General features: G+C 35.4%; 1 protein-coding gene across 1 annotated transcript in view; it reads right to left on the minus strand.

The window, feature by feature from the left end:
- Positions 1 to 216: 216 nt before the first annotated feature.
- Positions 217 to 13,131, minus strand: part of LOC104258431 (ATP-dependent translocase ABCB1-like) — a 45,457-nt gene continuing 32,542 nt past the window's right edge. The window contains exons 22-28 of the mRNA XM_059818340.1: positions 11,888 to 11,988; positions 9,933 to 10,073; positions 7,708 to 7,864; positions 7,083 to 7,280; positions 4,641 to 4,847; positions 2,939 to 3,085; positions 217 to 1,516 (exon numbers count right to left, since the gene is read on the minus strand). Of these exons, the coding sequence (XP_059674323.1) occupies positions 1,310 to 1,516; positions 2,939 to 3,085; positions 4,641 to 4,847; positions 7,083 to 7,280; positions 7,708 to 7,864; positions 9,933 to 10,073; positions 11,888 to 11,988 (1,158 nt within the window). The 3' untranslated portion in view covers positions 217 to 1,309. The remainder of the gene's footprint in view (positions 1,517 to 2,938; positions 3,086 to 4,640; positions 4,848 to 7,082; positions 7,281 to 7,707; positions 7,865 to 9,932; positions 10,074 to 11,887; positions 11,989 to 13,131) is intronic.

Here is a 13,131-nt window from a genome sequence, read left to right on the forward strand (position 1 = left end):
AGAGTGTTAGTACATCAATTACTACATTGATGAACGCAACTGCCTTTAGTTAGTACATCAATTAGTACATTGATGAACGTAATTGCCTTTCAGTTAGGCTAGGTGTGTATAAATATCCACAGGTAGATAAGACACAACATAGGTATAAATCTCAGGGAATCAGAAATTGCTATGATGGAAGTGTGGAAGACTGATTAATCAGGCCAGTTTTAAACTTAAAACCAAAACTTTATTGCACAGGTATTCATTAACAATATACATTGCTAATGGTTAGTTCTTAATAATTATTGATCACTATTACTACATATTCAAAGCAGTTCATCCTTAACAGTCATCCTAAATTAGCAACTAATATACAATACCACAGAGCTGATGCCATGTAGTTAGCACTGATGGTTACAGTCCTTGAGAGTCTTAGTCATCAGGGTGATCAGGTTCAAAAACTCTTCAATGAAGGAAGCTAACACTGAAAAGGGTGTCCTTCCTTCCCCCTCCTCCAAGCCCAAATTCAAGACTTTCACCTTTTATACAATATACAGAGTTCTTAGCCCTTGACTTCTGACCCCTAGGACTTTGGGAGACTTGCAGATACTACTTTCCCAGGCTACAGCAGGTGCCTTGCCTTACCTTGCCCTGCCCATCAGTTGTGGGATTTTTCTTATCTGCTGCTTCTTTTTTGTGTTATACTTAACGCAGTCTTTTCCCAGCTGTTAAGGTTGCACCTCTTCAATGATCAGTAACTGTCCATCAGTGAGGTACTTACAGTTTTGGAACCTTTGTTTTCAGCCTGTGCCCATATTTTCAAGACCTTTGCTGTCATCCCAGGCTAAAACTCCACACTGTAACAAGAGACATCTGGCATCAAGCTCCAACTGACCTGCAAGTTCTCGTAACAAGTTGGTAACAAGCCTAATAGGCCAGGACTGACTGCCTTACAGAGTGAGAATAAGGCTTGAGGTTTGTTTCTGGCAACAGCAAAACCATTTTTACTGAGCATGAAAATGTCTACAGGTTGTTTACCAGACATGCTTGATTAGTCTGATTTTGACAGAGTTCAAAGCAAGCTAATATTAATGACATTTGGCTTAGCATGCTTCTACTTTTATGAATGCAATAGGCCTCTGCTTCAGCCACATAGTAGAGTGGTTTGAATAATGAAAAGTAGTAGTGAGAAACTGGTATCTATTTACTTAGTATTTCTTGGTTTTGTAGGATTTATGAAAGGAAGGAGGAAACCAAAAGTATCAAGACTGACTATTGATACTGAAATAATTACAGTGACAAGTGAGGCATAACTACTGCCTTTAATTTACATGTTGCATGGCCCACTTTGAACATTGACCAAAGAATAGTAGATGCCTTTTTCAGCCAGGAGCTGCTGATGGGTCCCTTGCTCTACGACCTTGCCATTCTGGACCACAGCAATCTTATCAGCATTTTGGATGGTGGAGAGGCGGTGAGCTATCACGATGCAGGTGCGACCTTTTCTGGCTTTATCCAGTGCTTCCTGGACAATCTGCACAATGAACAAACCAAAAGGTGAACTATTCTGACAGCTGTCATGAGATATAGCTCAGTTGCCATCTGTGAAGTAAATTGTAATACGATAGTGAGGGAAAGGGAATATCTGTGGCTTTAGCTTCCTGATTGAGAATTAGACTGTGTTGGTAAGGAGTCAAAACTGTCATAACACATGATGCCGTGATAGCTAAGAGGATGAGATGGAATCAGGCTCATTACTGAGATGCATGGTAGGAGAACAAGAGAAAATGGTTATAAATTGTAACAGGGGAGGTTCTGACTGTATGTAAGAAAAATATTCACTGCAAGGATAATTAAGCATTAGAACAGGGACAAAAGAGAGCTTGTTGAATCTCCCTGGAGATTTTCAAGGACCCTACTGGACACAGCACTAAGCAAGTTTGAATTCAGTATTGGCCGTTGTTTGAAGTGGAGGTTTGATTAGAGACCTCCAGAGGTCTCTTCCATGACTGATTAATTATATATGGGCGTAAAGTCAGTAATCTTGGGTCAACTTCTATCCTACTAGTTCTCATGATTTCCCAGGGAGTCTCATGAATCGTGTTTTTCTTAAAACTAGCACTGGCAGAAAAATACTAATAAGAATCTCTGCTTTATTTTCTTTATTCCTTATGTTTATTATTGCAGAATAAAATAAGAGATGAAATTTCTGTACCTAACTGGCACATAATTAAGAAAACAAAGAATCTTGGAATTATTTAATGGCATTTTCCCCTCAAACCCTATGTTTTTATGCCTAGAATTGATCAAAACTTAGTCCATAGGGTTTGAGCTTTTCAGATTATATTAATATATTTTATATATATTATATATATTTTTTATAACATTTGCCTCATTAATAGTAAGTACTGTTGTAGAACCTGTGTTGATTTTCTACAGCTAGATTATACTTCTGTTATACCAAGATTGCAGTTTTGGGCTTAAAAAAGAAATAAGCGTTCTAGCAATTTTTTCACTGGAAGTTTGCATATTAGCCATGAACATATAGCAAGGACTGGAGAGCAATGGGGGAAGCAAGAAAAATTATGAAAGCAAGATTTGGCCATTTCCCAGAAAAAAAGTTTTATGGCAGCATCCTCAATCTTTTCAGCTTCTGAAGTTTGTGCCTCCTGATTCAATTTTGACAGCACTTTTCCAATTGAAGCCTGAAGAATTCCAGGCAAAAAAATGCCTTCTTCATTGCTACTTCAGTCTGCCTACTGCCATACAGGTGCAATTAAAATATGGGGTTTTGGCAAAGAGGAGTAAGACCTTTATATTTGTCTATTATTAGCATAAAAATGTAATTTGCATAAAACATCATATTTCCAGCTCTGGGCTCTAATCTGTGGGAGTGAAAACAGTAATCATAATACAAACAAACATGGGTTTAGATTCTGGACTCCTGGCTCTTTACCTTTTCACTTTCTGTATCTAAGGCAGATGTAGCTTCATCCAGTAGCAGAATTTGGGGCTGACGTACAAGAGCTCGGGCAATAGCAATACGTTGTTTCTGACCACCAGAAAGCTGAGTTCCCTTGTCTCCTACGCGGGTATTGTATTTCTAGAAACAATATATTAAGTTCAGATTATGAATGCAAATGGATTTTGTAGTGTATTTAAGCATATTGACACTGACATCAGCCATCCATAAACTGTATATTCCATGCCAATAGCTCTCTGAAATCAGATGACCAGAATTGCTATCTGCCACAGATCTATAGATTTTTCACTAGGAGACTTCTTTGTAGCATCAAGCATTTCATAAATTCAAAGAAACAACTGCTCTAAGGTTGGAAAGCAACATTACTCTCAATCTGGAGATAGAACACCAAAGCTCAGTCAAAGTCTATGACAATACTGGGGATGAAACCCTGACCTTAAAGACTCCAAATTAGCATCATAACCAATCAGTTATTCTAATCCACATTTATTCATCCTGAAGAAAAAAATAGCAATTTATAAGATGTATCAGTTTCAGGCCAAATTATATATCTATATATAGAGACATTTATACACTTTATCTATATATATACTACAGTTTTGGACAGTTATGCTTTTAATTTAGTTATGTCAGTTAAAGTGGACCAGTCAGGTCTCCAGACAAACTCATGTGTAGGTCACAGTAGTCTTTGAGGTATTATATATTTGGTTGCAAAAAGCACCAAAGTTTTATGAGACATCATTATATATCCCAAGATTTCTCTCCAAGGTTTTGGAAAGAGCATATCTTGATAAGTCACTAGAAACTAGACATGATCTGCAAAAATCATGGGCTGTGGCCTTTGTATTTTTTCAAGAAATGCAAAAAGAGCTTAACAGCCTGAAATTAAGCTGAATATATACAACACACAACTAAGCTGGCAACCTCCTCCCTTCAGGAAATTTTGGATACAAGCTGGAAATTGATTTGTCAAATCCACAGGAGAAAAATCCATCTAGAACTACTAAATAATAAAACATGATTCTATCTTAGGAAGTTGACAAGTCACAAATTATGCTAAGTTAGATGAGAATTCAGGGGAAATGTGATTAAAAGTTTAGCCTTTTTGAACACTTATTTGTAAATACATCTTGCTGGTCACTGCCTGGGACAAGATATTGTGCATGGCAGACCTTTCATCTGACCCAAGATGTTCATTCTTACATTATTATGTGTTGGTCAGATATATATATATGAAAGACTTTCTTAGTAATTTTTGAACTGTAGGAATACTAGAAATTTAAATTCTGACTAGGTGTAACTGGAAGAAATGCATAAGAAACTTGTCAGTCTAGCAGTCTTTTACATATGCTTGAGATAAATAGGAGCTTAAAAATAAATGTTTAACTCACTCAAAAAAACCCACCCCACACTTCCAGCTCTCAATTAGTTATAATTGTGCATTTTCTTCCCTGATATCTTAAATGTTCAGCTCTCCACCTGACAATGGAGTCTCCCAGAGTAAAAATAAGTATGGTAAACACACTTAAGAAAGGACAAGATTTAAAAATTGGTTTCAGATCTATTTGCATCTCAGGGAATTATTGTACCCCAGGCAATCAGAAATGGACACAGTTTTTCCCTGACACAGTAGGTCACCTCCAGTTCTGAGTGGGATAGAAAAGGAATAACTTACATCTGGCAGAGAATCAATGAAGGAATGAATATTGGCTTCTTTTGCTGCATTAACAATTTCCTCATGTGACACCTCCCGACTGTTATCTCCATATGCGATGTTTTCAGCAATAGTGCAGTCAAACAGGATTGGTTCTTGTGAGACGATACCAATCTGAGCTCTCAGCCACTGGATATTTAGTGTCTTTGCATTTTGACCATCAAAAAGCTGAGAAACCAAAGATTTTAAATTTCAGTCACATGGCTATATGTGTATTTGAGACTTTAAATTCATACACAGAAGTTGTGCAATTGCAGCTCTTTCCTTAGAGATATCATATTTAAAGTTCACATAATCCCTTCACTTCCTTCTCCTCTATATTCCAAAATTTTCTAAGGGCTATTATATAGAAGTGAAGATAGTCCCTTCTGCTGTCTCAGTCCTTTTCTTTGCTTCAAGATTTAATCAGATTTTGAAGACAGGGGAAGATAGGATATGCTGAGGCAACTTCAAAGAACTTTGGGTAAAGTTCTTTCATTTCTTTCTTCGGTGGGAAAACTTTCCTCTATTTGGTATATATATTCCCACAGAAGGAACAGATTGGCAATAGTATTCCATCAAAATAAAGGAAGAGTTGGGTTCATTCATTCACATGTTTCTAAGCCAAGCATCCAATCTTAAATTTAATTGTCATGTAATAACTGCCAATGGACAAATTTACTTCTAGATTCCTTAAGACATCATTTGCAGACAGTTTTCTTTATTGGCAACTCTGTCACACTTCTGCTAAATTTGGCTACTGAGTTGCTATCATTGTCTATTAGATAAATGACAACAGAATTTTTTTTGTGGATAGATTTGTTGCATAATTATAGAAGTCATATCAACTTGGACAGAAATATACCAGGACATTAAAAGGGCTGTTACATCTCCACTAGAATCACCCAGTGCAGTGCTCAGGCTCTGTGCTGAGTGACATGATCAGCTGGGTAACTGAAGAACTGCCCCCTTCATAGCATGGCTACTGGGCGTGATTAATCTATTAATTCCACCATTTGTGGTAGAACAACCAACTCACAGCCAATATAATTGTTTTTCAAACGAAAGAGATCATAATGAACCTGATTTAAAATCCACTGAAATCAGTGGCAGCATTTCTACATCTGCAGATGTAAAAGGTGGGGAAAAAAGCTAGAAAGGAGAAATTGCTTTCAACTACATAGGTATTTGCCATCTCTTTTCCTTAGAATTCCAATTGTTTTGCAGGCTGCTAAGGTCTGCTTCCTGTTCCTTATTTGATGTGAAAAATCACTGATGGAGCTGGAGAACTCAGTTATTATGCATTTTGGACCCACCATACCAAATAGCACATCTTTTAGGCATACTTACTCTCTTTACCAGACTAGCATAGTGCTTACTGTTGTGAACAGCTGTTCTTCTGACAGTTACTGCTTTTAAGCATACAATCCTTTCACTCAGTTCACAGTGCAACTGAGCTTGTGAATTAGTCCACCGCTTTGTGGTTTCTATGTCAGAGGTCTGTGCTTTTCCCTTCAGTAAACCCTTGTTGGTTATTTATGGATACAAGGTCAAAAACACTGGTGATGAAGTTGCACTGTTGCACTTAGTTAAATATACTTTTGGGGCACTTGTGCTGCTTCTTTCTGCACGTCAGTTTGCTACACCGGGCCTGTAGGGGCATTTCCAATCTCAAAAAAATCTTGTCCATTGCACCTAGGCCTTATTTAAGTATTGCTTTATCTTTTGTGAGTATCTCTGCAGAGACAAGCTCTGAAATCCTTCTTATTCTCACCTCATCCGACCCAAAATGTAGCGGTTCTTTTTCAAACAAATTCTCTGAGCACATTTACATCAAAGGGAAAATGGCAATAAACAATACTGTTACATGAAAAAAAATTAGTAAAGTTGCTGAATAAGTAGTGTGGGAAACCCTAGGTGTATTTTAAACCAAAATTACTAAAAGTATTTACAATCTATCACTTGTTAAGTGGGCATATTCTGAAAGATGTTTCTGACAAGTAAAAATTATGATAAAAATTATTTTTGTCCGTGTTCACTGTTTTAGGAAAGAACATAAATGACAAATTCTATTACTACATTATTAAATATACGAATGTACTTCTGTATAACTTTTAAAGTGTTCTTAACACAAAAACATCAGGAAATCTGCTCTGAATTCAAAGCCATCATTAGGCTGTAAATCAGGCATATTTTTACCACACAGATCTTATCTCATTAATTCATTATAAAGTGGGAAACCGGGACTTTTTCCTTTATATTATTTAATCACATTTAAATAAGGAACCCACTGCTTCTCTTGAACATTAAAAATATTTTAAAAATAAAAATAGAAATATCTATTATACTTTATCACATATCACATATAACCAAATAAGCACACGCTCACTTAACATGTTGACATGTTCTTACAAAAATACTTACCATCTCTCCATCAAGTGGATCATAAAATCTCTCAAGCAGTTGAACAACAGTGCTCTTTCCACAGCCACTGCTACCTACAAGAGCCAGAGTTTGTCCCTTTTCCACTTTTAGATTCAAACCTTGGAGGATTTTGACCTCTGGTCGGTTTGGGTAGTTAAATGCCACATCTCTGATCGTTATGCTTCCCCCAAATGTTTCCTATAATTAAAATAATATCACTGTTACATCTTTAAGAAAATTTGACAGATGATTCAAATAGAATTGCAGAAGTCTTTTTTTTCCCCCACTGAAATCAACAGAGTTTTGCATTTGCTGGAATGCTGACTTTAACTCTCTAGTCTGAATCTTTGTGAAGCTATAAAATCACATCACTGAACTATTTTGAAAATGCTCATAATTCTGCTGATTGAACCTTAACCAGATTTTCAAAACCAAATAACCTTTAGACGGTGTGGACTGGACTCACAGTAGAGAACTTGGTCCATGTTGTGTTTGGATAGTGTCGAGAATACATTGCAATAAGGAAGTAATCGGAAGGAGAGGAAAAATCAGTTTGAAGTAAGTGAGAAGAGTGCTGTCCTTATTTTCAATAAATAATATCGCCCATTACACATGGCTTACTTACGGGCTTCTCTCCTTCCTCGCTGTAATTATCTATTGAGGGTACTCTTTCAAACAGCAGAAACAAGTGGGCTGCTGATATCTTGGCTTTGGCATAGTCTGGAGCAAAAGAGCTGCTTTGTCCTAATGCCATTGCACCAAATACAACAGCTGAAAACACTCTATAAAAGAAATCAGGAAAAAAAAATGTAAATAAATAGACAATGAAAAAAAGGACAATGGGCTGCAGTCAACTTTTTCCTTTACTCGGAGAAAAAAGGGGACTAAATTTAAAAAGAATAAAGTAGTAGCCAACTATTACTGCTTTAATTACTCATTTAGCTCCAGAAATTTGTTTCTATCCTCTTTCAATGAAGTGAGATAAACAAGCCTCCATTCCAAATTCAGTGGTTTTGTTACTTATTAGCACTAATTTCTTTAATTATTAATACTGGTTAACTATATTAAGTCTCAACTGGGGCTAGGAGGAAAGTGGTTAATGGATGGTAAAATCGTTACTCTAATCCTGTTCTAACATTGCTGTGGCTTCCTCTCTATGGTTCAATGACCTCTGGGAGTTAGTGATTCATTTTTAAGGCATCAATGAAAATAAGAAATCAAGCCTGTAATAAGGTGACAATAAAGATTCAATTTGCTATCACAGCTCTGCTAGAAAAATTTGAAGTATTCACAACACCAAGAAAAGGTTGAAAACTATGCTATTATTGTTTAATGGTGAATGTAGACATATCTTTACAGGCTCCATTAGAATGGTTTAAGAACCTGCTCTTCTCAGCTATTAATTACTGCCACACAACATAGGATTACTCATCACTGAGAAATGTTAATTGACACGAGACCTCTTAGACTGTGTTAAGACAAAATAAAATAAATTAATTTACCTTAATTTTTATCTTTTACCTTCAGAGCTATATAAACTAATCTGTTTTATTCTGTATTTGAACACACTAGAAGGGCTCACACAGTTTTAGGTCAGACAATCCTTTCGAAATCTAACTGAGACACTGGAAGTTCACTCCCCCAGCTTGCTAGAGATGGTCAGCTAGCAGATAGGATGCAGACACTTTCCAACATCTTCCAGTCAAAATGAGCTGTGTTAACTATCTTTAATCAGGTTGCCAACAAAAAATTGGTATGATTGGCCTTTCTTAGGTATTGAGGCCACTGATATCCATACTGGTAGAATCTCATTCTTTTCATACTTGTTTCCATAGGCCTGTATTGAGCTACTACCTCTTAAATTACAAATTATATTTCTTCTGAGTTTATATATGATCCAGAAGAATGAGACTTTGGTTATGAGAGGTATTATGGTAAATGATTGGATAAACAGAGATTATAAATGCAAAATATAAAAGAAACAAGGTTAAGCTATAATTTCAAAATCATTCCTTTAATTTTTGTACAGTTTCTCCCCTTAAAAGCCTATAAAGTGCCCTTAAAGATAAATAATTGTACTATTCCTTGTATAAATTCAGATTGCAATGAATACACCTTCTAAGAATACTGCAAATTAGCATCATATTTTATTTGCAGTACCTGTCTAAATTAAAAATAAAATGTTCCACCTGACTATGGGTAGGTACAGTACTCTACATACTGTTCTTACATTCATGCTTCATGCTTCCATTTCCCACACAAAATTGGTGCATTTAAGTGAATAAGCTTTTTATCAGAATGTCGTCTAAAATAATTTAGTTATCCTTCCCTCATAGTGAACAGCATCTACCTTATGGAATCCTGTTCTCCAATTATTTAACATGTATTTTAGAGAAGATTTCAAATTTCAGTGAATAAACCTGACATAGAAATAATGAAGATGTTGATGACCTATTCTTAAAAAGACTTTTACAATATTATTATGCTTCAATAAACAGTTACAACTATGTTTTTTGTAGAATATACAGAGGATCTCACAGCTACATGAACAGTAAGATTGGTGAGAATAAACAAAGTGACGTAAGTAGCATACAGTTTCAACCTCTGGAAAACATAAGAGTCCCAAATAAATACCGAAAAGGAAATCCAAAATCAGGCCTATCTGAATGGCTCAGACTCTGTAGTCACCACTTTGTATTCACTTTGCAATATGCTTTCATTATATTTAAGTACAGAAGAAGAATTTGCCTGTTTTCTCATAGCTTACCCAATGGGTTCATGATATCTCTAGTGGTAAACAAAGACCTTTGTCTAGACTGACAGAAAAAAGATTGCAAAAGAGATACTTACAAAAACACACTTTTATACTCCATATGTCCATTTACCACTAGATAGGCACCAAACCGGAAACAGCCAGCATAGGTAAAGAACATCATTGCTTGTGAAAGGGCAAAACAAAATCCAAATACATGTGCCTTCTTCACAGAATTTCTGTATAAAAGAATGCATATTTTCACAAAAATGTGCAATCATACTTAAGTCCTTGTATGCAAAAAACAATTAATTGACTTCAGATGATACTGTTATGAATGGGAGGAGTATCCATGCTTAAACAACACAGTCCCTTGTCTCCTATTAGACTGTGTCCAAGAGAAAGTTAGTTTTGTTTCCATAATTGTATTTACTTCCAAGAACAGCTTAGAATGTGGGTGCAGAAAAAGGTGATACATTAGCTGCGATGTATAACTGTTGTCTTACCATCTCATAGTTTGAGTGTAAAAACTTTACAGTTCAGTCCATGATTACCACTTTGAAGATGTAAATAACACGTTTGAAATTGTACTATTGCATCACATAAGAAGAAAAAAAAAAAGAGCAGAACTGTTAGCTCACCTTCAGACAAAGCCAAATTTTTGTGTCATTTTTTCTTTATTTGCAATTTTATGTTAACCAAATAACAAAGATATTAATCAGTTCAATATTATATACTCAAGAATCTGTTTCTTTTCAATTTGATCAGTCAAAATTCCTCTCTCAAATAAGATTGAGCCTGCATGTATGATGCAGAAATTAGATTTTGGATGATAAAACTACGCCTATAACTAAAAGCAAGGCAGAGAGAAAATTTTCTGTAACTATGAATTCTACCAGAAAAAAGAAAGAAAATGTTTTCATTTTATTGATGCTATTACTAAGTCACAACTGTAGGGTTCCTTCTGGAAAAAAAAAAACAAACCAAAACAAACAGGAGCCAGATTCACAAGTGTGCTTTTTTTTTGATTAAGAGGCTGTTGTGACTTCTCTTTCACATAGCTGATTTGCGCATTAATCCAGTATAACAGAAGGCCTAAGCTCAATTTTTATAAAATAGAAACTCTTTGCCTAATCAGTGGTTTAACATGCACTGAAACATTAACTGAAAAACACATGTCCTATCTCTTCTAGACAAATTGACCTACAGGGCAGTAAGTTCTTATTTATACTAGAACAACATTAAGATGAAAGTTTTGGAGCAATCCCCTCAATATCAACCCTAAGAATGTTTAGGCACTCTCCTGCAAGTTGTGAGATGTAGACTCAAAACCTAGCAGCCTGAGGAAAAAGCTGAAGTAATATCTTTTTCATCCTGCACTGTGCTCTAACCACTCAATTATTATGGTGGATGTATTAGCAGCACCCCTACTTGTCTCACATAGTATCTGTGTACATATGCTGTCATTTCCTTTACTTTTCTCATGGATGGCTGAAAATGAAACATTTCATTCTAGAAAAAACAAAACTTTAATTTACAGTATCTTTTTAGGTTTTTACTTTAAGACTTTTTAATTTTTATTTAGTCCAGGCAGATTTATGTTCCTTTTTTTTTTTTCAGTCACAAACCAACAAGTAATTATTCAAATGTTTTCAACCCTAGTCATACTTTCAAAAATGTCTTAATGCAATATTCAATTTAGATTAAAAAGTTTTTAATTAAATTTCTGAAACACTTCATGTGGGAGATTAGATTAGATGACTTCCAAAGAGTACTGAAAACTAACATTTTTCCAAACCAAGTGACATTGCAATAGAAGATACCAATATTATCACAGAAAATTAATTAAGTGAAAGAACAAAAACATTGGCTGGTGGTTGCATTTGTTAATATAAAATATGCAAAATATTTACATTAATTCTGAGGTAATTAAATCATACATTAAATCATACACACTAACAAAATCCATCAAGGTTAGTCCAAGTAATTGTTTGTAATTTATTCTATAATTTAAATACAGATTTTTTTTTTAGTTTTGATATTTTTATTGTACCTGTATGGTACATGCAAATGTTCTCCGTACATCAACTCAAATTTTCTTTCTCGGGTCAAACTAACAACAGTTCTAATATTTTCTATGGCTTCTGTGGCAATCTGCAATAGAAACACAGATGTTGTAATCAAAAGTTAAGATTATGCTGCGATTCCTTATTCTAAACTAATAAAGAGAGTCTGCTGGAATATACCTTTATATTTTTTATAATTGTTATTAAAATCATGGACCTTTGATATCAAAAGTAAGCATTTCATATTTTTCTTTTTATGACAGTGAGATTTTCTGATCATGCTCAGAATTTTCAGATGAGACCTCTTTAATGTCCTCCAAATAAGTAGTGAAAAACCATTAGACAGCAGTGACAACTATGGAGAAGATATTCTATAAGAAAAATGGCAATTTAGCATTCAACTTCCAGTCCACTGACTTTGGGCTATAATCAGAATGTCCAGGTTATTTATGTGCCTACAGCCTAACTTAGATCTCAGCAGTAAATATTTGATCTGATCAATGATACCTTCTTCAAGCTTGTAGATTCTTTAGACTTGAGTTATTTGCATACACAAAGGTACCTAGTAATATTTGAAGGCAGTAGATGAATGCCTACATGGCAGCAACTGATTCAAGGCTTTTATGTAGTCTGTTAAGTCTATGTAGGTGCCCATGAAGTCTTCCTCAATGACCATACAGTGAGGCTAGGAGTCTGTATGGTCAATTCAGTCCATATGCATGAAGAGGATGATGCTTAGAAATGGCCAACATAAAACACCTGGAACAATCACATCTCTTTAGACACCAGAACTAGTGCTGCATCCCTCTATTCACCCCTGGTTGAAACACTGGGCTTGAGTCCATGACCTACACATTGCCTCTGGTATAATATGTGGTATGTTGGGTATTCCATTTGGTCTCAACTGGTGTAGCTCTGGGAGGGCAGGGATTCCCACATGTACTGTATTATACCTGACAATGCCATAGGGATGGACGTTTCCAATTTTCTAATGCATCTCAAATAGTATTAAGTATCTATATCTAGGTTCTACTCAGTTACCAACGAGTCTCGTTTCTAAGAATGGATATTTAACAGGAGAACTCTCTTATGAGCATAGATGCTGCACAAACGCACAGTAGTAAGTCTGTTTATAACTCAGAGAATTGTATGTACAAGAAAATGTACATTAGCAGGAAATGAATACAGACAATGCCATCAGTAATGTAGCTAGACTTCTGTAGACCTTGTC

The sequence above is a fragment of the Gavia stellata genome, chromosome 6 (assembly GCF_030936135.1).
Source record: "Gavia stellata isolate bGavSte3 chromosome 6, bGavSte3.hap2, whole genome shotgun sequence".
Lineage (NCBI taxonomy): Eukaryota > Metazoa > Chordata > Aves > Gaviiformes > Gaviidae > Gavia > Gavia stellata.